The sequence below is a fragment of the Chelonoidis abingdonii genome, chromosome 8, assembly GCF_003597395.2.
Source record: "Chelonoidis abingdonii isolate Lonesome George chromosome 8, CheloAbing_2.0, whole genome shotgun sequence".
Taxonomy (NCBI): Eukaryota; Metazoa; Chordata; order Testudines; family Testudinidae; genus Chelonoidis; species Chelonoidis abingdonii.
Window position 1 is genome coordinate 69,563,054 of NC_133776.1, and position 27,702 is coordinate 69,590,755.

Below are 27,702 nucleotides of genomic sequence, written 5' to 3' on the forward strand. Positions count from 1 at the left end.
AGATTCAGGAGAAGTACAGAGAGCAACACCAAGAACTGCTCATGACATTCATCAACCTAACAAAAGTCTTTGACTATTAATTGTGATGCCCTTCGGAAGGTGCTGTGTAGATTTAGCTGTTTATAGAAATTCATTTCCATCATTAGACTACTCCATGATTGGATGAATGTCACCATTCTGTGCAACAGCCAGCCCATTCACCATTCACACTGGTGTGAAGCAGGGCTGTGTCAGTGCTCCAACACTCTTTTCCATTTATCTTGCCATGATTCTCATTCTCATCCGTGACCGCCTTCCTGATGGAATCAGGACTGAGTATCATATCGATGGCCAACTCAATCTCTAAACACAATCTAAGATCACGAGAACTGACATCACTGACCTTCAGTATGCAATTGACTGCGTCATTCTCGCACACAGAGAGGCCGATCTGCAAAGCACCCTAAATCTTTTTGCAGATGCCTACAACAGCCTGGGTGTCTCTCTCTCTCTCTCTCTCTCTCAACATTGGGAAAATCAAGGTGTCTGTTACAGCTGTCCCCCTGCTACATTCCTTTTTCTCCTTTCCTTTCTGTTTGTCAATTGTATTACTGATGTCTAGCATAAAACCCCATTGGTTACCCTTTTTTCTCTCTAACACACCTCACATTTTACATTTATACCACTGTGACACATTTTTACCTAGAGTTGTTGGTTATTTAACATATTTTTCCCATAACTGTTAGTTGGTTATATGCTGCTGTGACACACCCTTTACATAAGAAATTGTTAGCTACCTGTTACATTTATATTTCAGTGTTAATTGGTTACCAACTGTATTGTACCCCACTGTATTGTACCCCACTATTGAAACCCCCTATACTATTTACTAAAAGAAACCCCTCCCTTATTGTCTACCTTAACAAACCCCATACCCCTCACTACTGAATTTTCCTTGTTTTTGCATTTTCTTAATAAAGTTTATTTTGCACCCCACCAGTGCAGTAGTTGTCCCCCAAGATCCCCTACCTGCTGGCAGGGTCACAAGGTATCCTATCAGCCCTCATCTGCACAAACTACCCTTTGTATGCCACAAATCACTAGCAGCAGAGAACCTCTGGGAAATGTGGACCATTTTCCAGACCTCTGGAGCCACCTCTCCCAAACAGCCAGCATTGACACAGAAATTGAATACAAGTTCCGCTGTGCCAGCACAACCTTCAAAAGGCTACTCAAACAAGTCTTCAGTGATAGCGATCTGCAAACACGATCTTGGTTTACAAGGCAGTTGTCACCCCCACCTTCCTCTATGAGTGAGAGACCTACAGACACTATCTCAAGCAACTGGAGTAGTTTTCAGCAGCGCTACCTCAGGATTCTCAGGATGAGCTGGGAAGACCAACACACTTAACATCAGCATTCTCTCTGCAGCCAACAGCAGCAGCATAGAAGCATAGATCATGAAACACCAACTCCATTGGGCTGGCCACTGCATATGTATGCCTGACATTGGCCTCCTGAAGCAAGAACTCTTCTCTCAGTTAAGTCACGGAAGAAGGGCTCACGGAAGTGCTTCAAAGGCTTACTGAAAGCACACCTTAAAAAGGGAGGCGTCAACCCAACAAACTGGGAGGACTTAACATGGAACAGAACGCAGTGGTCCCACACCATGCACCAAGCTACAGCTCACTTTGAGGAGAACAGATGTGCTCATGAGACAGAGAAGTGACAAAGGAAGAAAGAAAGGGCACAACACTCCAGTCAACAACTATGTCACTTCTGTGGGAAAATCTGCAGGGGATTAATTGGGCTCCTCAGCCACTTAAAAACCCATCAATGAACCCCCTGGGCAGATATCATCCTTGCTTCGAGGGACAGTGAAAGGAGAAGACTTCCACGGTTATAAACTTGCAGTCTGACAATGCTATTTCATCTGATTATTCAACTTTCAAATTCGTTATTAATTTTATCATCAGCAGATGTACCATACTAGCTGTAAGAATAAATTTGCATCTTGATAAATCCTAGTAGCATCTATATCTTGGTGTATGTTCAAACATTCAATACTGTGATTTAATAAAACCCGTATGGCTAAATATCCATTTGAGAAAAGAGCAATAGAAACTTCAAGTATTTAATTACAACGATTAATTTATCAATAATGATGCTTTTTTAAACTTCTTACATATTCAGATTCTTTACTGGTACTTCCGTGCAAAAGCTGAAAGTACAGAGCCAAAACCTATAGTCAAGCTCAACTCTCAATTTTGCCCTTAGGTGCATTCAAGAAGCCAGTACATCGCCTAACAAGTACTTAGTGATTGAATAAGTCTTCTGTATTACTGTTATCTCTCTCATAATATAAATCCTCTAATTTTGTAATGAGTTTGCAGAATTCAAGATCAAAACCTAAATATATTTAAAGAATTCAGACTTTGAAAATACTAGGCTCCTAAGTAACAGAATATAGGACTGGAAGGGACTTCCTTGGGTCAAGTCCAGTTCTCTGCTATTGCATATACAACGTGTGTGTCATATACTCCCATGCATAAAGTTATCCAGCTCCATTTAAGAACGGTTTGTTTGCCAGAGTTAGAAACATTCTAATTTCCAGCCTAATTCTATTTGTGGCCAGTTTATATCCATGTGCAAAAAACTGTCCTTTAGATTAAGTAGCTGCTCTCCCTCCCTGGTATTTAACCTCTGATATATTTAGAGAGGGCCGATCTACACTAAAAATTTACAGAGGTGCAGCTTCACCAATGTAGCTATGCTGCTGTAGCACTTCTGGTGAAGATCCTCGAAGCCAACAGGAGAAAGCTCTCCTGTCAACTTAACTCCACCTCCCTGAGAGGTGGTAGCTATGATGGCAGGAGAAGCTCTCCCACCAACATAGTGCTGTCTACAACAACGCATAGGTCAGTATAACTATGTCACACAGGAGTGTGAATTAGTCACACCGCTGAGTGATGTAGTTATACTGAAGTAATTCTGTAGTGTAAACCAGGGCTCAGCCTTCATTTTAGTAGGCTTAACAAGCCATGCCCTTGTTGTTTCTTGTAAGATGGGCTACTAGGATGATCAGGGAATGGAAAAGTCTCTCTCTGCACATGTCCCAGTTTAAATTCATCTGTCTTGAATATAGTGACTAGAGATGTATTGTATATAACATTACAGATATGATCTATTCTTGAGGGCATTCTGTGCCAAAAAAAATAAAAAATCTGCACCCAATATTTTAAAATTTTGCAAAATTCTGCAAATTTTATTTGTCAAAGAAATGTGGAAGTTTCAGCATGGCATTGGGGAGCACAGGCCACTGGCTGCAGAGGTGGGAGATCACTGTGCAGTTTCCCATCTCCCTGAGATATGGGCTCAGCGTTTAGGCTGCAACCAACCCTGACACACTCAAGGACCAGGCTTGACCCAGAAACATTCCAGAGCCCTGCCCCTCCATGCCAGGGGCACCAGGTGCGAGCAAGGCAGGATCCAAGTGTGAAGGGGCTTAATGTGGAGGGATCCAGGTGTGGGCTGAGAGGGTTCTGGGACAATTTGGGGGCAGGCGGCTCAGTAGGGGATCTGGGTGTGAGGGGGATCTGGAAGCAACAGCAGTGGGACTCTGCAAGTGGGCCAGGTGAAGATAGTTGGGGCCAAGTGGGGGTGGGGGTTCTGGATGTGGGGAGAGCCCAGAGACTAGGGTACTGGTGCTCAGTGGGGTGGGGATCCATGAGAAGCTGGTTGGGGCTCTGTAGGGTGGGGATCCAAGTGCAGGTGGCTTGTTGGAGTGGTTCTGGTACAGGGCAGTGGGGACTTGTCAGGAGGGGTTCTCGGAAAGGGGTGGGGGGTGAGGCACGGTGGAAGGGTCTGGATATGAGGGGGTCTGCATGCATGGGAGTTGGGCGGATGGGAGAGCAGCTCCCTGTACAGTGAAGGAAGCACACAGGCTAGGGGAGTTTGCAGAGCTTCCTACAGCCGGGGGAGAAACCACATGTGGGTGGGGGTGCAATGTGACACGGCCCCAGATGCCATGGGGGAAGAGGAAGTCCTGTCCACTCCAGTCCAGATGGGACTAGCGGCTGATCCTGGTGCAGGGTAGGAGCCACCAGCTGGGTCTGCCCCAGTCCTGTCCCCTGCCCCACAGTGATTTACCTCTCTGCTGGCTGCCCTGGGCACCCACAATATACTGCTGTGATCACTCTTATGATTTCCCTTTGCTTCCCTGTCAGAAAGTCATTTTTCTGCAGGGAAGCAAAGAAATAAGCGGGGACATAAATTCTGTGCATGCGCAGTGGCACAGAATTCCCACAGGAGTAAAGATCCTACAGTCCCTTGTACTGTGGTATTACTAGTTTCCTATCTGGAAATACTTCACCTGATACACTCTAGGACCACATTAAGTTTTGTTTTGTTTTTCCATCTGCTTCACAGACATCCTGCAATCAACTAAGAGAGCTTCCTCCTCTGTCATTTCCAGTTGACAAGCCCCCAGTTTATAGCAGAAATTCCCGTTATCTGTTCCAAAGTGCATGACCTTATGCTATTTTTATTATCAAAGTCATTTCATTTCCATTACTTGAGTCCACAAAATGATTTCATTCTTCCTGTATAATCTACAGAAAGAATATAAAAAACTACAGATTGTTTTGGAATTTTTTATTCCTCCCAAGTTCCACCCCTCTTCTGTCCAGTTACGGTCACTAAGAGTACATCTACTTTTGAGCTGGGAGATCTGATTTCTGGTTTGCATAGAGGTACTGGCACTAGCTATGCTGGAGCTAGTGCCTAAAAATAGCAGCATGTTCATGGCAGCATGGGGAAGCGGCTTGGTCATCCAACTGAATACGTACCTGGGGGCTACAGAGAATTGCACACAGAGGGGCTAGCTATGAACTATATAAGGAAGTCAGAGGTTTCAGTTGCAAATCTAATTTTTATTCTGTTATATGACAGACAACAAGGAAGACATCATTATTATATAGATGTTTCATCTTTCAGAAAATAAATAGGAAGATTTAGTACCAGTAATGGCAAAAAGGCCAAATTAAAGCTTTTGTGTGGCTCAGACCTTGGCATCAAGGTTCGACTTCAGCCATTTATTAACAATTAGTTTGCTGCTGCACCGTTCCGACTGGAATCCCAGGCTGTCTTGATACTAATAATTGACATACAACATGATCAATACAGGTTTCATTCTATAGGTAATTTACCTTTTGCAATGCTTATGAGAGGTTTTTTTAAACTAAATAAAAATGACACTTTAGTTATCAGTTTGCTGAAAATAATCTGAGTACAGGACCAAACATTGTCCCCACTTCCAAGGGCAACAAGTATACTACTAAGGCAATTTAGTTAACCACTGGGAGTAGCAACTGTTTGTAGACTTAGTACAGAAGCTGAGTCTAGAATAACTATCTTAACTAAAATAGCTGAAAATTACTTAACGTAAAGTATGGGTGATGAGAACACTGGACAGTATAACTCAACAAAACACTGTTTTTACCCAATTTAGTTTTAGAAATGTGACATGGCTCTGAGCAGTAGCAGTAAGTATATTAATGTCTAGTGTATAGCTATGTAAAGTAAAACAGATTACCACAAGTGTACATCAATGAGCACTACTACACGATCTCAGTTGCTTTACTATTCTAACAAAGTGGACAGATGACTTTCAACGTTAGAGGTAAAAGTATTGAAGGATATTACACAAAAGAGTACTTTTAATATTTACAAACGATCATCACTGTGTGTTTGTCATTTTCCTCCTTTTTGTTCTATATTCTGCCCCAGAACAGCTGAGACCATAAATTTAAGCAACATCCCATCAGAGCTGTCTGCTCAGCTCTTAAGTTTTGTATGTATCCTTTTTAATTAAAACTTAAGATTTCTAGGATTGGTACTTATTATTTTAAAATAAGTAACAAGCACAACAGACGATGGAAAATGTGCTACAAGTGTAGCTCCTAAGCCCCACTGTTATAAGTGATTTCTTCTTTGATAAACTTCAGTAGATTCAATGCTGGTTTAGTGTTACCCCTTCATACATCCCATTAAGCTCTTTAGATTTTTAATAAGCAAAACCAAGTTAAACAAATGTAATACAAAAGTTAACAACTGGGGTTCAAGTTGTGCTATACAGAAATGGACAATTGACCAGGAAAAGCAAGTTTCAATTTCCAATCAATGTGAAATAGTGGTGAAAGTTGTGTGGACCCCAGCTGAGGTTATGGAGTCTCAGCAAGATAAGAGAAGGAAAGATATTAAAAAAGGGTAACAAGTGGGGATACCAGCAATTTAAATAGTGAGGGAAAACATTTCTAGTTAGTGTATCCATGAGGCAGAATGGCAAATTACAGGCAAAACCAGTTAAGTCAATTTTTTTAGTCCTTTTGAATAAATTAAAGCTTTATATTTTATGTGACATACTGCATAATGCTTCCATCATTAGAAAATTCTCTAATGTTTTAAGTGCTGAGCTAACAGTCCTGCTATGTTACTGGCTAAATCAATTACTTTAAGCTGAACCAATTGCCTAATGCTTGGGTTATACCTCATTTGTTAGCAAACTGCACTACCATTCTGTTCCAAAGTAAGGGGGCAAATCTCTGAAGAGGGGAGGGGAGGGAAGGGAAAGGAAGCGAAGCAATAACCATAGTTCCATAGAACTGAATAGGAGCAGTCATTCAGTGAAGATTTTACCACTATCCACACGATCTGCTACCGTGGTGTTCAGTTATGGGGGAAACAACCCAAGAGACAGAAGTGAACTTGGAAGCCCCAAGATTCCTGGCCATAACAACAGTATTACTTTAGGGTGTGCGCGAGAAATTTCACTCTCTTACCAACTGAATTTGAAACCATATACATAAAAAACTGGGCATATTAGTCGAGCTTATGGGGGGGTTGTCAACAGCCATGTGAGTTTGCAACTTGTTATCTACAGCTTTAGGCACTGTAGTTCTACAGATAAAGTATGAACAAACAATCAGGTTCTCAGCCAGGCAAATTGTAGGCTAACTTTTCACCAGTATATCTTTCATGTTCTGTTCTGAAATTTGCCAGGGTCACTCTGGATTCATTTGTCATCGCAAAAAGTGGAAGCAGAATTTTGATTTATCCACCTTTTAGGAGAGGAATTGGCGGCCGGAACCCCAGAGCAGCGGCGGGCTAACCCGCTCAGTTGCTGCTTTGGGTTTCCAGTTGCTGGCCCCTTGCCAGTCAGGGTCCCCACCGCAGCCCCACTCGCCTTGCTTCCAATTAGAGTTCCAGCGCAGGCCCCCTGCCAGACAGGGTCCAGGCCTCTGGCCCTGCTCACCCCAACCAACCGCCAACTCCACTCACCTCAGCTGCCAGTCTGGGGTTCCAGCCGCTGACCTCCTGCCAGCCGGTTACCAACTGATCACTCAGAAGCCTGTGTGCAGCTTAAAGTATCCAAATACTTGCCAGACATTGGAAAACTCAGCAAGGAAAAGCAAGGGCAAGGATCACACTGAACTGATAAGATCTGCATTTTAATTCTGAAATATGTAAAGTAAACAAGGTTTTCAAAATGTAACAGTAGTTTGGTTATATAATATATAGACTTACAGAGAGACCTTCTAAAAAACGTTAAAATGTATAATTTAAGGCTTCTCGTGCCAGTAAGTGTATAAAAGAAGACTCAGCACACCACTTCTGAAAGGTTACCGACCCCTGTGCTAGACAGTTATGTTCACAGACAAGAGCCTCTCACATTTTATATGACAGGTAAATTAATTAGACTGTTTTAAGTGTCATAAGAAACTAGAAGGTTGAAATTCAGCAAGTTCATCCCCACAAAATCACTTAAGAAGAAAAAACAGATACTAGCAAGCAGAGATCCAAGAGATTACTTCTGTTGTCCTCAAAGCTTAGATCAAAAACTAGTCAAAGTATTTACAAAAAAGTAATCTGGTACTGTGACAGAAGAAAATTTTGGACAGTTTCCATTTTATAGACATTTTGACAAGCAACAACCCATTAGTAAAACCACTTCAAGTTTCTCATGAAACTGGTGTGGAGCAGAAAAGTGTTGTAACAGATGTTGAGAGCACCTACAGCATCTTTAAGGACTACTGTTTCAGCTTTATAAAATTTATCCATACGTTTGAGCCAGCTCTTCAAAGCATGAAAACACTGATGACCATTATAATGAGATGGGCCAGACAATATGAGCCCATAAAATATTCACGGACCTTTTCATCAGCGTGCATTATATGTATGGGTTCATCACAGGGTTCCTGGGTAGGTTCTCTGTGGAATCTGGTGTCACTAAAGGTGGGTTACTGCAAAAGTCACAAGGCTGGTGAGGCAGAGATTCAGCCTTTGAGGCTTGAGGGTTTGAAAGACTTTGGAACCTATTAGGAACTCCTAGAAGGATGGACTGGGAGGGGGGGAACCCCCTCTGGTAATCTTAAATATGATTTTAAATCCTTTTATTGTTTTGTGGGTTCTCTCTTGGTCTTCAGGTAAAGGTACTCTGCTTTTGAAAAGCTGGAACACTCAATTCATACAGTCTTTGGACAGAAAGTAAAGGCAAGGGACTGGACTCTCATTCCTGCTATGATTTAAACAGCGAAGTGCAATGGGGCTGCAAGCCTCAACTCCTGATCTAGAGGGAGAGGGATGCCCAAAAAGGTGACATCTAGATGTGTGAGAGAGCTTTCCTTGAGACCAAAAGTGTAGTTACCCTCAAATTGTGATAGGAATGTTTAAAGGGGTTGATTTTATCCCTTAAAATTTACAATCCAGAGAAGCAAATAGTAGCCAAATTTTAATAACTGTCTCAGTGGCAACTCAGGAATTTGACTCCCGCTATTTTAATTACATGAGGTTCTTTGTCACGTTTTAGGGGATATCACAATTACAAATAAGCAAAAAATTATTAACATGATTAACTGTGAAATTTTATTAAAGGAAAAAGGAAGAAAGATTAAAGACACAGTCAACAATGCTTACTTCAGTTACAATCTCTTCAGTAAATTTCTCTGTGGAAAGCTTTTAACAGAGATCACACCTTTGAGAGTTGGACTGACTCTGGTAGGGGAGTTTTGCTTTAGAAAAAAGTCAAAATAAAAGCCTTTCATTCCTCAAATCCCAAATGAATCCTCTTTTAGTGTATTTTTGATTGCCAACAAAAGTTTATAGATGTGCAAAAGTGTTTCATTTAAGGATGGGTGAGACCTGTGTGGCTTAGCTGGTCTAATCCAAGAACCATTTATGAACAGGGAAAAAATGAGTAATTTTAAATATATTTTATGAAACCAAAGAAAATATTTTAATTCGGTCACTTAAAAGAAACCATTCAAGGAGCTGTCTTAAAACTGGCAAATTACTTAATGAAGAATCTTAACATTTAAGTTAAATCCACAATTTTTCAAATTACTGAGTTTAGCTTATGTCTCCTGTCCAGTACAGTAACTCCTCACTTAATGTTGTAGTTATGTTCCTGAAAAACGTGAATTTAAGCAAACGATGTTAAGTGAATCTAATTTCCCCATAAGAATTAACGTAAATGGGAGGGTTAGGTTCCAGGGAATTTTTCCTTCACCAGACAAAAGACAATATATATGGTGACAAAGTTCCTCCTCTAATCTTGTGATCCGCCTATTGGCGAAAAGAATTTTTTGATGATACAATATTTTAAAATCATATACTTATTATTATAAAAGAGACAATTATTTAAATATATAAAAACTAGATAAATTAATACTTCCTCTAGGAAATGGTATCTATAAGTGGATTTTATGATTAACTCGCCGCAGAGATCTTCCCTCTGGTGAACCCACAGTCTGGGTCAACTCTTCCTGTGTCTGATGAGGAGTTGGGAGGTTTGGGGGAACCCGGGCCCGCCCTCTACTCCGGGTTCCAGCCCAGGGCCCGTGGATTGCAGCTGGCTAAGTGCCTCTGGAACAGCTGCATGCAGCTACAACTCCCTGGGCTACTTCCCATGGCCTCCTCCAAACACCTTCTTATCCCATCACAGGATCTTCCTCCTCGTGTCTGATAATGCTTCTACTACTCAGTCCTCCAGCACATACCCTCTCACTCTCAGCTCCTTGCGCTCTTGCTCCCAGCTCCTCACCACACGCACCACAAACTGAAGTGACCTCCTTTTTAAACCCAGGGCCCGATTAGCCTGCCTTAATTGATTCTAGCAGCTTCTGATGGCTGCAGGTGTCAAATCAGCCTGTCTGCCTTAATTGCTTCCAGAAAGTTCCTGATTTTTCTGGAACCTTCCCTGTTCCCTTACACAGGGAAAGGGAACCTGTTTACCTGGGCTATATATCTTTATATATATTAACAGGTGTGTTGTAAGGAAGACACGAGAGGTCTATCTTCCGCTCTACTCTGTGCTGGTTAGGCCTCAACTGAGTATTGTGCCAGTCTGGGTACACACATTACAAGAAAGATGTGGAGAAACTGAGAGGTCCAGAAGACAAAACAAGAATGATCAAAGGTCTGAGAACATGACCTATGAAGGAAGGCTGAAAGAATTGGTTTATAGTTTGAAAAGAAAAGACTTGAGAGGGGACATGAATAGCAGTTTTCAGGTACTAAACAGGTGTCATCAGGAGAGGGAGAAAACTTTTCACCTTAGCCTCTAATGATAGAACAAGAAGCAATGGGCTTAAACGCAGCAAGAAAGATTTAGGCTGACATTAGAATAAATCCTACCGTCAGGGTGTTGGACACTGGAATAGAAATTGCCTAAGGGAGGTTGGGAATCTCCATCTCTGGAGATATTTAAGAGTAGGTTAGATAAATGTCTATCAGGGATGGTCTAGACAGTATTTGGTCCTGCCATGAGGGCAGGGGACTGGACTCGATGACCTCTCGAAGTCCTTCCAGTCCTAGAGTCTATGAATCTGCCTTCTATCACTCTCCTCTAGCCATCTGGCCTGACCTTGTCACAGTACATACACACACACAAAGTTCAACAAAAAATTTAATACAGGTACACACTGATGATGATTGTGAAGCTTGGTTGAGGTGGAGGAGTCAGAGGTGGGGATATTTCCCTTACTGATAAATGATGAACAAGCTGAGCCCTCAAGGGTTAACTCTCTCATTCTGCAAGGCAGCAGGAATGGCGGGAGATATGCTCACTCCCTTAAGTACACTGCCTTGTTAATTAAATCAGCTTGCTGAGACAGCAGCTGCTGCAAGCATCCTCTCGTCCTGAGCCATGCTCTATGGAAGATGGGGTAAGCGGGGCGCAGGAGCACGGGGGAGGGGGATACCCTAATATTAGCCTCCCTCTTTCTTCCCTCCCCCTCGGCACAGCAAGCAGGAGTCTCGGAGAGCAACTCCAAGGCAGAGGGCAGGAGCAGCACATGGCAGTGGGTGGAGGGACACAGCTGAACTGCAGGCAGCTGCTGCACAGGGAACTTAGGGGAGCAGGGAGCTGATAGGGGGAAGCTGATAGCGGGCTGCCAGTCCACTCTGGTTCCAAGCCCCCACCAGCTAGCTGCAACGGGCTGGTCTTCCTGCAAGCAGTAGACAAAGCAGGTGGCTGCCAAATGATGTTAGAAGGGAGCGTAACACAACTTTAATCGAGCACGTTCCCTAACTGATCAGCAATGTAACCACAAAACAACGTTAACTGGGACAACTGTAAGTGAGGAGCTACTGTAATACGTAGTCTAAGCCATTCTGTTTAACAGAAGCTTTTACTGTCAAATTGAAGTAGTATTTTAATATCCAATTATGATCATTACAAGAAAAAAAAAAACCTAATTCCTAATTTTATTACTCCACTGACATTAGTCTTGCCCATCTGGATTCTAGAGAAAAAGTCTTAATACATGTGTGCATTTGGGGACATCAAGGTTAGTTTAATGAATGGGATTTAAAAAAAAAAAAAAAAAAAAAAAAAAAGCTTACCACAAATGCTTGAAATGTGAAAAAAGCACAAGTTTCTACTTCTGACTACATACTAGGGTTTTTGTTTCAAAACAAAGGTTATAGAAAATATAGAAATTAAATCCAAGATAGCTTTTGTCGTGATTTTAGACTATGATTTGAAACTTAAGAGATCTGCATTTATTCTAGTATTTACTCTCACTCGCTGGAGAACAAACATGAAGTTTGACAGCATCCATACTTCCTGTAATCAGTCAGTGAATTATTCAAGAATTTCAGTTGGTAACTCCAGATAAGTTATCCTGTATTTAGAGGTAATGGCCACATTGTCATTTCAGCCCACCAAAAACTCAGAATAATTGACTTCACAACACAGTAACTTGAGAATTACAAGAAACTAAGAAATCACAACGTCCTGTAGAGTCACAACGTTCATAAGAACAGAAGTCTGAACTAAAGATATTATTTGTATTACTATAACATATAGGAGCCCTAGTCATACACCACATAGCATTTGGTGCTGCATAAACCAAAAACAAAGGGGTTTTTTGTGTTGCCATCACAAAGTGTATTTTTATGTACAGTAGCTTGAAGATAAGGGGTATGGAAAAGCTACTAAAATAAGGATCCAAGCTGAGAGCCTGCACTATATGGCCTGGCTGGCTGTAAGACAACTGGGAGGGAAACAAACTTACAAACCCAGCATCAAGCCCCTGCACATACTGCATTCCTGGCTTCCTCATTGTCATAAACAGATAACTAAGAGTTAATAGAACAAAAGTACTTTATATCTCTTGACTGTAAAGGGTTAACAAGTTCAGTAAGCTGGATGTCACATGACCGGAGGACCAATCAGGGGACAGGATACTTTCAAATCTTGAGGGAAGTTTGTGTGTGCGCTGTTAGAATTTGGTTGTTGTTCTCTCTGGATTCTGAGAGTGACCAGATGTGCAACCAGGTTTCTCTCTAATCTCTCCAATACAGGCTCTTATAAGTTTTTTTGTCACCCCAGGCCCCTATGCTTATTGAGTTCATATTCCTGTTTCCATATCGTGGAGGGCAAGTGGTTGCGCTGTGGGTGCTGCATCTTCTCGTGGTGTCTAGCAATTTGCGCTTCTGGTTTGTGGCTGCTCATGAGATTTTGCTTGCGCCTGTGAGTAGAAGACGTTGGTGACTCTCATTAATTTTGATAAGCAAACAGACGTCTCTCTCATCTGCACATCTTACATACTATAATACAATGGTTTCTTCTCCAATACTAATTGGTCTTAATACATACCGCTAATTGCTGCCCTTGAGGGTCCACGAGATGGTGGTAGATCTAGAGGACGCGAGTGGCTGATTACTGTTTTCGTTTTCTATACTTTGATAGCAAGACACATATGCTTTCATTGCTTGGTGTCATTCTAGGAAGAAGGAGTTCAAGTATGTGTGGGGATATTTCGGCGCTCGCAAGACGATTTTAAGATTAATGGCTATATGTGGCTGACTTCTTAGCGGTGGGACGGATGGAAGGTGGTAGTTCGCATAGTATACACGCCTCCTAACGCGTAAATAAGACCGCCGCAAGCGCTTCATAAACCCCTTGTCTACCATATCCAGAACTTACTATAGACAAAAAGCATTATGAATTTTTTTCTTACTGGTTTGTCTTTAATTATAAGTTTTTTTCTTTCGCTTAAATAACCGTATTATTTTTTTTATTTCTGTGCCGACCCCATGAACTGGGTTCTGGATGTCACAGGTGAGTTGATGTGTGAGGAGACCAAGATTGGGAATGGGCGGAGATGAAAAGTTACATTTTCTTTTCGTGTGTTAGGATTTACATGTTCCTTCTTTCAGAGGAGTTAGTCCTGGGAGGGGAGAGAAGAGAAGGGGAAGAGTGAATTTTCCTCTCTGTTTTTTTCGATTCAAGGACGTTGTTGTAGGATCACATGTGATCTTCCAAGGATGTACCCAGTGGGAGGGCGAAGCCCTGGGTGTGTTCCAGGGTAACCCAGGGAGGGGAAGCCTGGGAGATGCAACGGTGGGAGAAAGGGTTTACTTTCCTTGTGTTAAGATCCAGAGGATTTGGGTCTTGGGGTTCCCCGGGCAAGGTTTTGGGGGGGACCAGAGTGTACCAGGCACTGGAATTCCTGGTTGGTGGCAGTGCTACAAGTACTAAGCTGGTAATTGAGCTGAGAGGAATTCATGCTGGTACCCTAAGGTTCAGAGTGGGGAATTATACCATGACACACATCCTAGGTCATTCTTCCTCCAAGTCTTGGGAATCCCTTCATCCTAGCCTAGTATATGCTTCCCCAGCCAGCCAGACTCCTTATCTTCCTGCATCTCCTATTCCGAGGCACAGGAAGCCCTGGTCTAACAGACCTAATATGTTCACATAGCTGATTCCTCAAATTCATTTCTCCTTTGTCAGAGCTGTAAGCTCCACCACAAAGGGAAGAAACTGCTACTTACTGTAACTGTTACTCAAAATTCCACTTCGGTGTGTGCACATGCCCAGCACACTAGAGCCAAAAAATGTTACCTAACAATACCCATAGGGTGGAGGCTATGCTTGCGCCTCATGGCCCTAGCCCTTTCCCACTTATATGAGGCAGCACTGCCCGGACCACCCTCAGTTCTTGTGCATCCAATGCCCAGAGACTAGACTTCAAAACAGAGAGGATGGAGGGTGAATCGTGGAATGTGTGTCTGCATCACATCTCAAAGAAGTACAGTTACAAGAAGTAACCATTTGGTTTTTGAGTAGATGCAGCCCTGTATTACGCTTAAAATCTGCTTGTGAGTCACTTGTTTGAACAAGGATTGCCTTCCCTACATTTGCATCTGCTCTTGACACAGTGGTTGTGACAGGTTGGATCACAGAAACCCCCAGGGAACTGCCAATTGATGTGCCAAACTACATCTATTCCCGTTTTCCCTGCCAGCTCAGGACTCCAGCAAAGACCCAGGGTCTGAATTACTTGTCTCAAAACTGCAGGTTTACCTGAAAGCAGCTAACAGAAGTGTGCTTGTCTTTAACACCCAGATGCCCAACTCCCAGTGGGGTCTAGACCCAAATAAATGCATTTTACCCTGTATAAACTCAAATTGTTCACCCTCTATAACACTGATAGAGACATATGCACAGTTGTTTGTTCCCCGAGCTATTAATGCATACTCTGAATGAATTAATAAGTAAAAAGTGATTTTATTAAATACATAAAGTAGGACTTAAGTGGTTCCAAGTAGTAACAAAGAGAACAAAATAAGTCACCAAGTAAAATAAAATGCGCAAATCTCTCTCTAATCAAACTGAATACAGATAAGATCCTCACCAGTTCCAGAATGCTCCCTTTTACAGACTAATCTCCTTTTAGCCTGGGTCCAGCAACCACTCACACCCCCTGTAGTTACTGTCCTTTGTTCCATTTTCTTTCAAGTATCCTGGGGGGTGGAGAGGCTCCCTCTTTAGCCAGCTGAAGACAAAATGGAGGGGTCTCCCAGGGGTTTAAATAGACTCTCTCTTGTGGGTGGAGACCCCCTCCTCACTCTTATGCAAAGTCCAGCTCCAAGATGGAGTTTAGGAGTCACCTGGGCAAGTCACATGGGCATGACCAGTTTTTACAGGTAGCATCCATTGTTCTCATGCTACCCTGAACGTCCTCAAGTAGACTTTTTAATGTGGATTGGAGCATTCCAAGATCCATTGTCCTTTAAGTGTTTCTTGATTAGGTACTTAATTCCAACATTCCTTTCTCCAGAAATTGACCAAATGCTCTACTGAGGTTATTTAGAATCAAGCAAGTACACAGCCAACATTCATAACTTCAAATACAAAAATGATACATGCATACAAATAGGATTAATACATTCAGTAGATCATAACCTTTGGGATGTTACATGGTATATGTAGCATAAAACACATTCTAAGCATATTTCCATAAAGCCTTATGGGAAGTACCATCACAGTGGTAATGGCTTAATGTTGCAGAAACTTATGTGTCGCTGACCAAGTGGCATCCCTGCAAATGTCCAATATTCAGCTGTCACTCAAAAACACCATTGACGCAGCTTGCGCTCTTGTAGAATGGCTTCACACCCATGGAGCTGAAGCAGTTTTGGATGTAGTCTTGATGCAACAAGTTATCCATTTAAAGATCATCTATGAGGAGACTACCTGTTTCTTTACATGATCTGCATACAACACCAACAGATGAAGTAAAGCTCAAAAGGGTTTAGTCCTGCCAAGGTAGAAGGACAGACGTCATCTGATATTTAACATATGAAGGCACTGATCCTCCAGGTATGAATGAGGCTTAGGAAAAGACATAGGTCTGGTACAAATGAAACAGACCACTTTAGACACAAATTTTGGGTGAAGCCACAAAGTCACTATCCTTGGAGAATTGTGTATAAGGAGGTTCCACCATCAATGTCTGCAACTCTCACACACTGTTTGCATGTGCTATTGTCATGAGGAATGTAGTTTTTGACGTGAGAGAAAGAGACAAGATGCAAGAGGCATGAACAGGGGTCACATCAGAGCCACTGAGATTGAGTTAAGGTCTCACAAGGGAATATTTTTCCACATCAGCAGATGGAGATGAAGAATTCCTTTTAAGAATATCACTACCGTAGCACTAGAAAATACTGATCTTCTATGAATGGCAGATGAAAGGCTGAGATAGCTCATTGAGGGCGTATCTAGTGGCAAATCATAAGGCCTGATGACTGAAAAAAGCAGCAAATACTCGAAGATGTTATGGATACAAGTCACAGTTGGCTGAATTCCGCAGGCCAAAACCACTTCCATTTTACCAAACAGGTCATTCTGGTGGAAAGTTTTCTACTGGGTAGGACCTATTGAATAGCCACCGAACAATGCTCTTCCTCCTCTTTCAAACATGGAGCAGCCATGCCACGAAATGCAAGGTGCTGAGCGCAGGATACAATGTGCAATCATGATTCTGTCTGAGCAAGTAAGTATGGATAGGAAGGTGTATGGGAGGCTGAACTGACAGCGCAAAGATGTTGGGAAACCAACACTGCTTCAGCCATGCATGGGCAAGGAGAATGAGTTTGGCCTGACCCAGTTTCAACTGAAGCATGATCTGTGAACTTATGAAAACTGGAGGAAAAGCATATAGGAGAGTCAACTTCCAACTCAGGTGGAAGGTGTTCATCAGGGAGGCCAGACTGAGGCCCTCAGAGCAGAACAGATACATTACCCGTTGTCCTTTGTTGTGAACAGGTCCATTGTTGGGATGACCCAAGCTGACTTCCAAAACATAAGAATGGCCATACTTGGTCAGACCAACGCTCCAGTATCCTGTCTTCTGACAATGACCAATGCTAGATACTTCTGGGGGCATAAACTCAACAGGGCAAATTATCCGATGATCCATCCTCTATCTTTAAATCCTAGATTCTGGCAGTCAGAGGCCCAGGGACACCCAGAGCATAGGGTTGCATCCCTGATTGACCCGAGTAATAGCCATTAATGTACCTATTCTTTATGAACTTATCTAATACTTTTTTGAATCAAGTTATATTTTTGGCCTTCACAACAACCCCAATCAATGAGTGCCAAAGACTGACTGTGCATTGTGTGAAGAAGTACTTCCTTTTCCTTGTTTTAAACCTCCTGCCTCGTTCGTGTGTTATGTGAAAGGGTAAGCACTTCCCTATTTACTTTCTCCATATCAACCACGATTTCATATACTTCTGTCATATCCTGCCTTAGTTGTCACTTTTCCAAGCTGACTAATTGTGCAATTGTATACCTTGGGGAAGCATACTGTAACCCCCATATTCCTCATTTTCATATAATTACAATCTTACATAAAAAGCATGCCTTGTAAAGGTATCAGGAGAAAGGCTGTGATCTACTGAAAGGCATTTCTCTATCCATATATGTGTATCATTAATGTATATGAAGTTATGAGAATTGTGTTCTATGGTGGCCACTAAAAGATATTGTAAGTTAGGAAATCAGCCAAGTATTAGCTCCCCAGAGGCAACAGCAAAGAAAGTAACCAACGCCTGGGTTGGGTGTCAAATAACCCATCAACAGCCATTGTCCAGCAAGAGAGCAATGACTCACATGCATGAGGCCACACCAGAGGAATTGCTCAACTTTGCTTGGAGAGACTCAGCAATGCCCTCCACACATGTCTGGACTTGGGTATAAAACAGACAGACAGAGTGGACATATATGGGGTCCGTCTCCTGCCTCCCACCTTCTGAAAGCAACTAACACTGAGAAGACAAGACTTCAACAGAGGAGAATGGCCCAGGTTTAAGGAAGATACCTGTATATTAAGGACTGCAATATCCAGTGGGGTGAGAAAATCTGCTTAATCTAGATGTTGACCAACCTAATAGTGTTGAGAGTTTAGACTGCATGCTTATGTTTTATTTTGGTAACCATTCTGACTTTTTGCCTATCACTTAATATCATCTGAAAAAAAAAAACACCTACCTTTTACAGTCGATGCAGTTGTTTAATTGTTCATCTTTACCAGTGAGTTTGTATGAAGTCTGGGGCAAATCCACTCAGGTTTGCGAAGGCCGATGTATGTCCACTTTCCATTGTTGAAGTGAACAAATTAATAAATCTGCACTGCCCTTTCCTGGAGCACAGTGCTGGGGTATTTGGCCGGTGCCTTTCTCTGTGTGATTCATGAGGGGCTCTGGGAGCATTCATGCAATCTAGCAGGGTGTGGGGCTCCACATGCAGTTGTGCTGAGTGATCACAGCTCCTGGAGGGGTTGCTGCTGGTCACTAGCAAGGCATTGAGAGAGACAGCCCCGGCTGAGGAGAGTTCAGAGGGCCCAGTGCCAGGCTGCATCCCGGTCCCAGGCTGCACCCCACGGGGATACCATCACACTAGTTCCAGTCTTCTTAATCTCTCCTCATGTGGAAAAAATTATCCAACGGCCATGCACCCAGCGTGTGCACACATAATTGGAATCGATATGAGCAAGCACTCGAAGAACTATCCATAATCTCCTTCTAAGGGGCAGCAGCTAATTTAGATCCCATCATTTTGTATGCATAATTGGAATGTTTTCGATGTGCATTACTTTATGTGCATTACCAATACTGAATATCATCTACCATTTTGTTGCTCAGACACTAAGTTTTCTGAGATTCCTTTGTAACTCCTTGTAGTCAGCTTTCAACTTAAGTGTCTTGAGTAATTTTATATCAGTAAATGTATCACGTGACTATTTGCCCCTTTTTCCAGATCATTTATGAACATGTTAAACAGGGATTTATACTGGGACCAATGCTATTTCTCTCTCTTTATTCTGAAAGCTGACCATTTATTCCTAACCTTTGTTTCCTGTCTTTTAACCAGGTACTGATCCATGAGAGGACCTTCCCTCCGATTCCATCACTAGTGATTCTGCTTAAGAGTCTTTAGTGAGGGACCTTGTCAAAGTCTTTGTCAACGTTCAAGTACACTATATCCACTGGATCACCTTTGTCCACATTTTTTGACCACCTCCCCCCCCCCAAGAATTCTAATAAATTGGTGAGGCATCATTTCCCTTTACAAGAGCCACGCTGACTCTTTCCCAATATATTTTTTTCATCTATGGCCTGGTCTACATTACGATTTTAGGTCGAATTTAGCAGTGTTACCTCGATTTAAGCCCAGATCCGTCCACAAGACAAAGCTCTTTTTTTCGACTTAAAGGGCTCTTTAAATCAATTTCTTTACTCTACTTCCAATGAGGGATTAACACTGAAATCAGCCTTGCTGGGTCGAATTTGGGGTAGTGTGGATGCAATTAGACAGTATTGGCCTCCGGTAGCTATTCCAGAGTGCTCCATTGTGACCGCTCTGGACAGCACTCTCAAATCAGAGGCACTGGCCAGGTAGACAGAAAAAGGCCCATGAAATTTTGAATCTCATTTCCTGTTTGGCCAGCGTGGAGCTCTGATCAGCACGCCTGGCCATGCAGTCCCAAATCCAAAAAGAGCTCCAGCATGGACCGTATGGGAGATACTGGATCTGATCGCTGTACGGGGAGACAAATCTGTTCTATCAGAGCTCCATTACAGAAGATGAAATGCCAAAGCATTTGAAAAAAATCTCCAGGCTATGATACAGAGTCCACAGCACAGTGCTGTGTGACAAGCGTAACGGAAAACCAAAGACGGAGGGGGTACTGAGGACTCCAGCTATCCCACAGTCCCCACAGTCTCTGAAAAGTATCTGCATTCTTGGCTGAGCTCCCAGTGCCTGTAGGGTCAAACAAATTGTCCAGGGTGGTTCAGGGTACAGCTCGTCAATTTACTCCTCCTCCCCTCCCCGTGAAAGAAAAGGGGAAAAAAATCGTTTCTTGACTTTTTTCAGTGTCACCATATCGCTACTGCATGCTGCTGGTAGACACGGTGCTGTGGCACTGAACAGCAGCATCCTCTCCCCTCCCTTCCCCGGTGGCATACGGTACAGTGCAGTAGGACTGGTAGCCGTCCTCGTCATCATCCCTTGAGTGCTCCTGGCTGGCCTCAGGTGAGGTCAAAAATAGGAACGACTCCCCGTTATTCCTGGCAGATGGTACAGAACAGCTGGTAACCGTCCTCATCATAGCAACTGGGGGCTGAACTCCATCAGCCCTCCCCCCGCCACTTTCATGTGTAAAGAAAAGATTCTGTACTGCCTGGACTATCATAGCAGCTGGAGGCTGCCTCTCCCTCATTTTATCTCACTAAAAAGTCAGTGTTTCTTATTCCTGCGTTCTTGATTACTTCATCACACAAATAGGGGGACCCTGCAACAGTAGGCCAGAAGGGTTGGGGGAGGAGGGAAGCAACAGGTGGGGTTGTTGCAGGGGCACCCCCTAGAATGGCATGCAGCTCATCATTTTTGTGGGATCTGACACGGAGCAGCTGTGCTCTCTGGTACACTGGTTCTCTAGTACACTTGCCCCATATTCTAGGCACCACTGACTATTTTTAGATACAACATAAAGGAGGGAATGACTAGGGGGGTCATTCCCATTTTTGTCTTTGCACCCCCGGCCAACCTCAGTGAAGGTCAGCCAAGAGCACCCATGGCAGCAGCAGATGGTACAGAATGACTGATAACCATCATCTCATCGCCAATTTACAATGACACAGCAGATTGTACAGAACGACTGGTAACCGTCTCTGCTACCTTGCGAAGACAAATGAATGCTGCTGTGTAGCACTGCAGTACCACCTCTGAAAAGGGAATAACCCTTGTAAAAATTCAGATGCAATCAAAAATTATATTAAGACTTTGGAACAAAAAAATATTTTCACCTTCCTAACATGAATACATGTTGCTTCTGTTCAATTTGTACTGGCACATCACGGATTCAAGCTTCTATGTGCTAGTGTTGCTTAATATTCTAAAAACTATGCTAACTTTCTATTATGCTCCCGTGAAACGTTATCACATTTTAGCATCTCATTTGTGCTCAGTTGACAAATTAAGAGTCTCTAGTAGGTCATAATTATCCATTACTTGTGATAGTAGCAAACTGTTAGATTTTTATGCTTTCAACTTCAATTGAGAGCTCTTAAAATACAACTAGTTTAAGTCAGTTAACTGAATCTGCTCACCAAAATGAGCCATCACAAAGAACCTATTCCTCTCAATGCCTCTTTAGAGTAAAGTACTTAGTCATTTAAAGCATTCAATCTGATTATTTCATGCACATTTTCTGAAAACAAATGATTTACATTCACTGGGGTTGATCTGGAAAATCTGAAATCCTCCCACAGATTTAGGTATCAAAGCGGCAGTGAGCCGATTTAGGTATCAAAGCGGCAGTGTATTAACAATTAAGACCTTGCTACTTATTTGTTCCAACAGTACTCTGCCACTTGCAAGCTTTCTGAAAGAACAGTCAGTCCTAAGGAAAGGAATTAGATTGCCTAATTCAATATACATGCTCAAAAGGGTTAAAAATCCTCAGTCATCTGTAACACTCATACAGGAGTTGTATACAGACGGTCATTCAGTAGCTCCAAGAAAATGTGAATTAAATTGGAACTGAGAAAAAAGCTATGAAACAAAGCAAACCATGGTCTTCTGCAGCAAACTATATGCGAATACAATTACCTCTGATGTACATAAGCTATACATACTTATTTTTTTAAAAGCAGGTTTCTATGTTACTAAGAAGCATGATTGTAGTAATTTTGCTATAAATGTCACTTATCATAGGCCCCAACACATTAATGTTTATACACAAAACCATAAGACCCTGAAGAAAATTTAGTGTTATTTGTATATAAAAAGTCTTTTTGCATTAGTAAGGCCTTCAGTCTTTTTCAGAGATCACAATCATTTCACAATAGTCACATAAGCAGTAATAAACTTCTAGTATTGCTGTAACTGTGCTATTTGAAGACTGTTTAAAACAACCGTTTGTCAATGATAGTGATCTCAATTTTGTTTTAATTTTTCAAGTCTTTTGTAGTTCTCCAAAGACCTGAATTAGGCAACTCCTGAACATGCCATGCACTCAGGCAAGCTTTACTGATTATTCAGTCAAGTGACAGATTATGTAGCTCATAAAATTAAATAGCTATCTTTTGTATGAACAGAATAGGGTATGTCTTGGTGCTTCACAATAATAGCAGCTCCACAGCCTAAGTTTCAAATTTCAAAAGTAAGGTGGAAGAACTATTTATTGACATCTCACATTTCAAAGCTGTTGATATACATGAAAATTTAAGTAAAAAAACTTAGCAAATTGCTTACCATCATTTTTTCAAAGAGATCCATAACTTCTTTTTCTGATAAATTCATACAACGTTCATCAAACAATGGTTGGGCAACTGGAAATTCACTCATAGAGGTTTGAGAATCAGGGTGCTGAATGAGAGGTTTCTCTTTTTTTACAGCTGATTTTCTAAAACTTGTTAATCTGTCACGCTGAAAACAAACAAACAAACAAAGATAAAAATAGGAATTTTTCAAAGTGTATATATATATATATACACACACACACACACACACACAATAAGAAAGCAGCATACATGTTTATTGATCAAATTGCATGCTCATGATGCAATAAACATACCAAGGGTTATTTTAAGTAGCAAGGCCAAAAAAATCAGAGACTGTACTATTTACAATTCTTAAAACTCCTTGTTCTCATAGAATGTTCCCCCACACACATTCAGAATTAAGTTTAATCCAAGTAGTGGCACTGACATATAGCCTGTATCATCACATTTAATTCCCATTCCCAGATTCACCTACACACCAGTACATTAGGATCTGAAAAAATTTGCAAGATAGTTGGAATCAGGAGAAGGGCATGCTGCACATCAATTGGTAATGGTCCTTTTAGCCAATTTCTGATGAACAGTGAAATTCTAAGACAATTTCCCAGTCCTCTTTTACCTGAAGAGTGATGGTGGGTTTTGGGGGATAATCATGGCTTCATCAGGTGTACACAACGTTTCCACATAAAGAAATTTTCCAGAGGAATACAAAATATCTTAAGGTTTTGTCACCAACTTTTCTATTAGGTGTTGAGTACAGTCTCTTATAATTAGCACATAGTGCCACAAACCAGTTAATCGTTTTACTGCCTAGAAACAGCCATTCATAGTTTAATATACTTGACAGACATCAGTAAACGCATACCATGTGATGTGCAATGAAGGTTCTTAACTAAAACCAAACGGGTTTAGAAGCGCATGCACACTCAGTTAGTTTATTATTAAAACCAGAGGAAGAATCATTCCACCAGTTAGAGTGATCTTATGATCCTTCTTTCTAAGGCTGTTTGTTACCATATTACTTAATATACAGTTCTACCCTGATAGCTGTTAACAGTTAGAAAACCTGTTATCTTATACCACTGCCTGAAGAATGGAATACTTGTTATGTCTGCTTTAACATCAATGCAAACAAGCCATTTAACAAATCACATTATTGATGTATACTTTATGGAATCAAACAGCCTTAAGAAGATGGACACTGTGGACAGTGACAATCATTTAAAATACTGGATTTAAGAATAGCTGCAACAGATTGGAATTTTCACCTATAAATTAAATTTACAATTTTTTTACCACCCCCAATTACTGCAAAATATTTGTAGAACCCAACTAGTGAAACATTTAATATCCTTTAAATACAGTCCTCATTGTCCACAACCTTTTGAATAAGATAGCATGCACTGTAGATAAAACTTGCCATGAAGACCTTACCACATCATCTGCCAAAGTTTTTATTTGAACATTCTATTAAAAAAACAAAGAAAAAAGAAAAAGCAAGTTACCTAACTGGTGTGACACAAAGAAAAAAATTAAGCTCTTCTACATTAATGTGGAAACAGTAACTAGAATCCTCCTTTAGCTGATTTAATAGAAACAAATTGATATTTATGAATGGGTTTGAGCTAGCAAGACAATTAAAATCCCTTACAGAGCATACTTTCCCTTCACCCAGAAAGATGAGTTGTAGGATGTTAAGTTATTAATTTCAACATAGCATATAGCATCAAACTTAAACACTTTTCCTCTCTCTCATTCTGGTATACTAGTAACCAGTACAAGAACTGTTATCAGGGTATGGCTACACTTGGAATTTCAAAGCGCTGTCGCAGCAGCACTGCGGGAGCACTGCCGCAGCAGCGCTTTGAAGTGTGAGTGTGGTCGGAGCAGCAGCGCTGGGAGAGAGCTCTCCCAGCGCTGCATGTAAACCACATCCTTTACCAGTGTAGCGTGCAGCGCTGGGAGCCGCACTCCTAGAGTTGCCGCCCTGATTACACTGACACTTTACAGCGCTCTATCTTGCAGCGCTCAGGGGGGTGTTTTTTCATACCCCTGAGCGCGAAATTTGCAGCCCTGTAAAGTGTGAGTGTAGCCATACCCTCCGTATACTTTGTTTTACAACTTGAAAATTTGATGACTTAAGTTTTGTGTGGAGGAAGTCATTGCCAGCATGAGCACACTTCTCTCAGTTTTGCCAGAAGACTCACTCAACCTAGAAACATCTAGCAGTGTCAATGTTACATTGCTTTAAAAGCTTTATTTTGTCCTATTACCTGGCTCACATTAAAAAGTAACATATTTCAGGTAACTGTCACCACATACTACCTAAGAACCAAGTTGTTAGGAATGGGCAATGGCTTTGGTAGTTTGAGCAGGAACCATTCCAGAGTTCTAGAGAATAACGTCACTGTGATTTACATGAGCTATCCAAAACCTTAGATGGATAATCATTTGCCAGGGTGGCAGAAAATTTGCTATAGTATAGTCTCTACATTAAAGATCCCGTATCTCACTGATTGAGTATCTAACCGGAGCCCTTCCCATTTATTTTAGGTTTCAGAGTAGCAGACGTGTTAGTACTCCTGTTCTTTTTGCATTTATTTTAGCTGCATTCCCCATCCAGACAATCAAACCCATATAATTTTATAAGGACTATGTTTTACTCACCTAGCTAGCTTTCCTTCACGTACCAGTCTCCTGCAGATAGTCAGTAGTGCGAATTACAACTTTAGCTAGCTCAGATATGGCTAAGTAAAAAGATGTGCATCATCAGCATACTATAGCCACTGCAACCCACACAATTAAGTTGCACTGTTAACAGCCTCTCCTACATTAGAAACAAGAGCCTGGACAAGATAGAGCTGAAAAACTTACAATTTCCTCAGGGAGGAGAAATTGCATGCTTTTCGAGAATGTTCAGCAGGGCAACAGGGGAACGACCCAAAACCTGCCCTATCATCTACCTGCTATGGTTTGCAACTCAGTCACTACTCCTTCATTGTCTATAGTATCAAAAGGCTGCGGACATTGCTTTACTGTGGATATTACATCTTTCTTTATTGCCAGATCATCCACTGATGCTGCCCTACATTCTCTACTCATGGCAATCATTGAATTGACAAGGATTAATGAGCTATGAAGCCACTAAATACTGTGCCATCAGTAATGGATACTGTGAAGCTTCAAACTAAGAGGAGCTTCAAAGACAGCAGCACTTGTGATAGCTCAACCAGTGTAGTTAATGCTCTTGCAATGGTCACTTGCCACTGTACTCCTTAAAGCCTCATGCTCCCCGCAGGGCTTACTCGTTTGACAGACAACCTTCCCTACACTCTCTAGTTTCGCATATAGTCTCAAAGTAGCAGCCAATATTTTACTCAAGCATTTGGAGACTGCCCAGTTACTGATTCATACACCTCACCTTGAGTTACAGTGGATGTTGCTTAACTGCAACCCTGATATTAACAAACTTCATGTTAATAGCAACATTTTGCCAGGAACCAATCCATCAGGCTGACTTTAATGTTAATGGTATTTGGATATCGGCAACAGGCATGCCACTTATTCATTTGGAGGGGTCGGGGGGCAGGGGAGGGGAAAGAGCCCAGATCACAGGCAGATCTGCAGCCTGGAGACAAAGCACCAGGACAAGTCTTTCTCGGCTGCAGCCCTGCAAAACATGCCAGTAGCTGGTGCTCAGCACATCCCAATGGTTCCTCACCTGGCGGCAGCACCACAAACCTGCCTGCACTAGGGTGATTTTATCAGGACTGTCACGATATTTACTTGTCCCACGTCCCAACCGACGTTCGGTCAGGACACGAGTTGTCCCGATATTTTGCCCTCCGGTGCAGAGGTGGAGGGGGCTCATGCCCCCCGCCCCAACTCCACCCCTCCCTCCCCCACTGAATCCCTCCCCAAATCCCCGCCCTGGCGCCACCTCTTCCCCAAGCACATCGCATTCCTCCTCCTCACCCCTTCCTCCCAGGCTTGCACTAATCAGCTGTATGGTGGTGCAAGTGCTGGAGGGAGGGGGCAGAAGCAGGACGCAGCAGCCTGCTCAGGGGAGGTGGAGGCAGAGTGAAGGCCAGCTGGTTCCGGGGGGGGGGGGGGGGGGACACGTGGAGCTGCCGGTGGGCAAAATATCGGGATAACTCGTGTCCTAACTGAACGTCCCCATCAATTTTTCCTATGCTCCGATGGCTCTTGGGTTTTTTCTTTGGTTTTTTTGCTTTTGTTGTTTCCTCCGCCACCACCCCCTGTGGGGGGATTGTTTGTTTTTTTGTTGATCCACTGGCCCCACCACCACCACTTCCCACGTCTCTCATCTGGTCATCCTAGCCTGCAAACACAGACCTGCTGCCCACACAGGACATAACAGGTTGAGGTGCCCATACCCCACAAAACAGAAGAACCCCTGCTGGAGTCCCAGTGCTTCAAGCTGGGACGGGTAGCTACGGGGCAGGGTTTTCATTATGGAAGTTCTCAAGTATGACCTACAGATTTAAATTGTACACTGCTTCTGAAAAAGCTACAGAAAACTTCTCAACACCTAAAATTATTTACTTGTTTTTAACAACAGAATTGAATTCTCATTTAAGTGGCTTTTCTCAAAGACTTTAAAAAACTGTTAATTTTATTAACTAATGACAGTAAAAACAGTTTGAAATGGGAATTCGTTTTACTCATGAAGTTTATAATGGTTTCTTAACACTAAAGTTAGCTGTTTAGGAGCAACTAAAAGTAACTTTTCAATTCTTCCTCTTGGCCCTGCAACTCAGAATTGACTAAGCTCTCACTTTGATATTTAAATAACACCTCAGCAAAAACAGTTAATACCACACTACACATTCAGTATTTTGAAAATTCAAATTACAGGCCTGAAATTCCATTAACTCAAACCTCAAAGGGGACCATTTTACCTGGCAATTATTATTTTTAAAATATTTCAGAACAGTAAAGCTACAATCTAAAGTTTTCATTTTAACCGATTTTCACGGGTGTACCCACTGGGAAATGATTTATTGTGAACTTCTGAAAGAGGCCAGTTCCGTTTAGGTATTTAAACATGGACTT

General features: G+C 42.1%; 1 protein-coding gene across 1 annotated transcript in view; it reads right to left on the reverse strand.

The window, feature by feature from the left end:
* DIAPH2 (diaphanous related formin 2) overlaps positions 1-27,702 on the reverse strand; it is an 854,113-nt gene that overhangs the window by 800,923 nt on the left and 25,488 nt on the right. Inside the window, 2 exon segments of the mRNA XM_075068735.1 lie at positions 22,598-22,771; positions 24,061-24,093. Coding sequence (XP_074924836.1) covers positions 22,598-22,771; positions 24,061-24,093 — 207 coding nt within the window.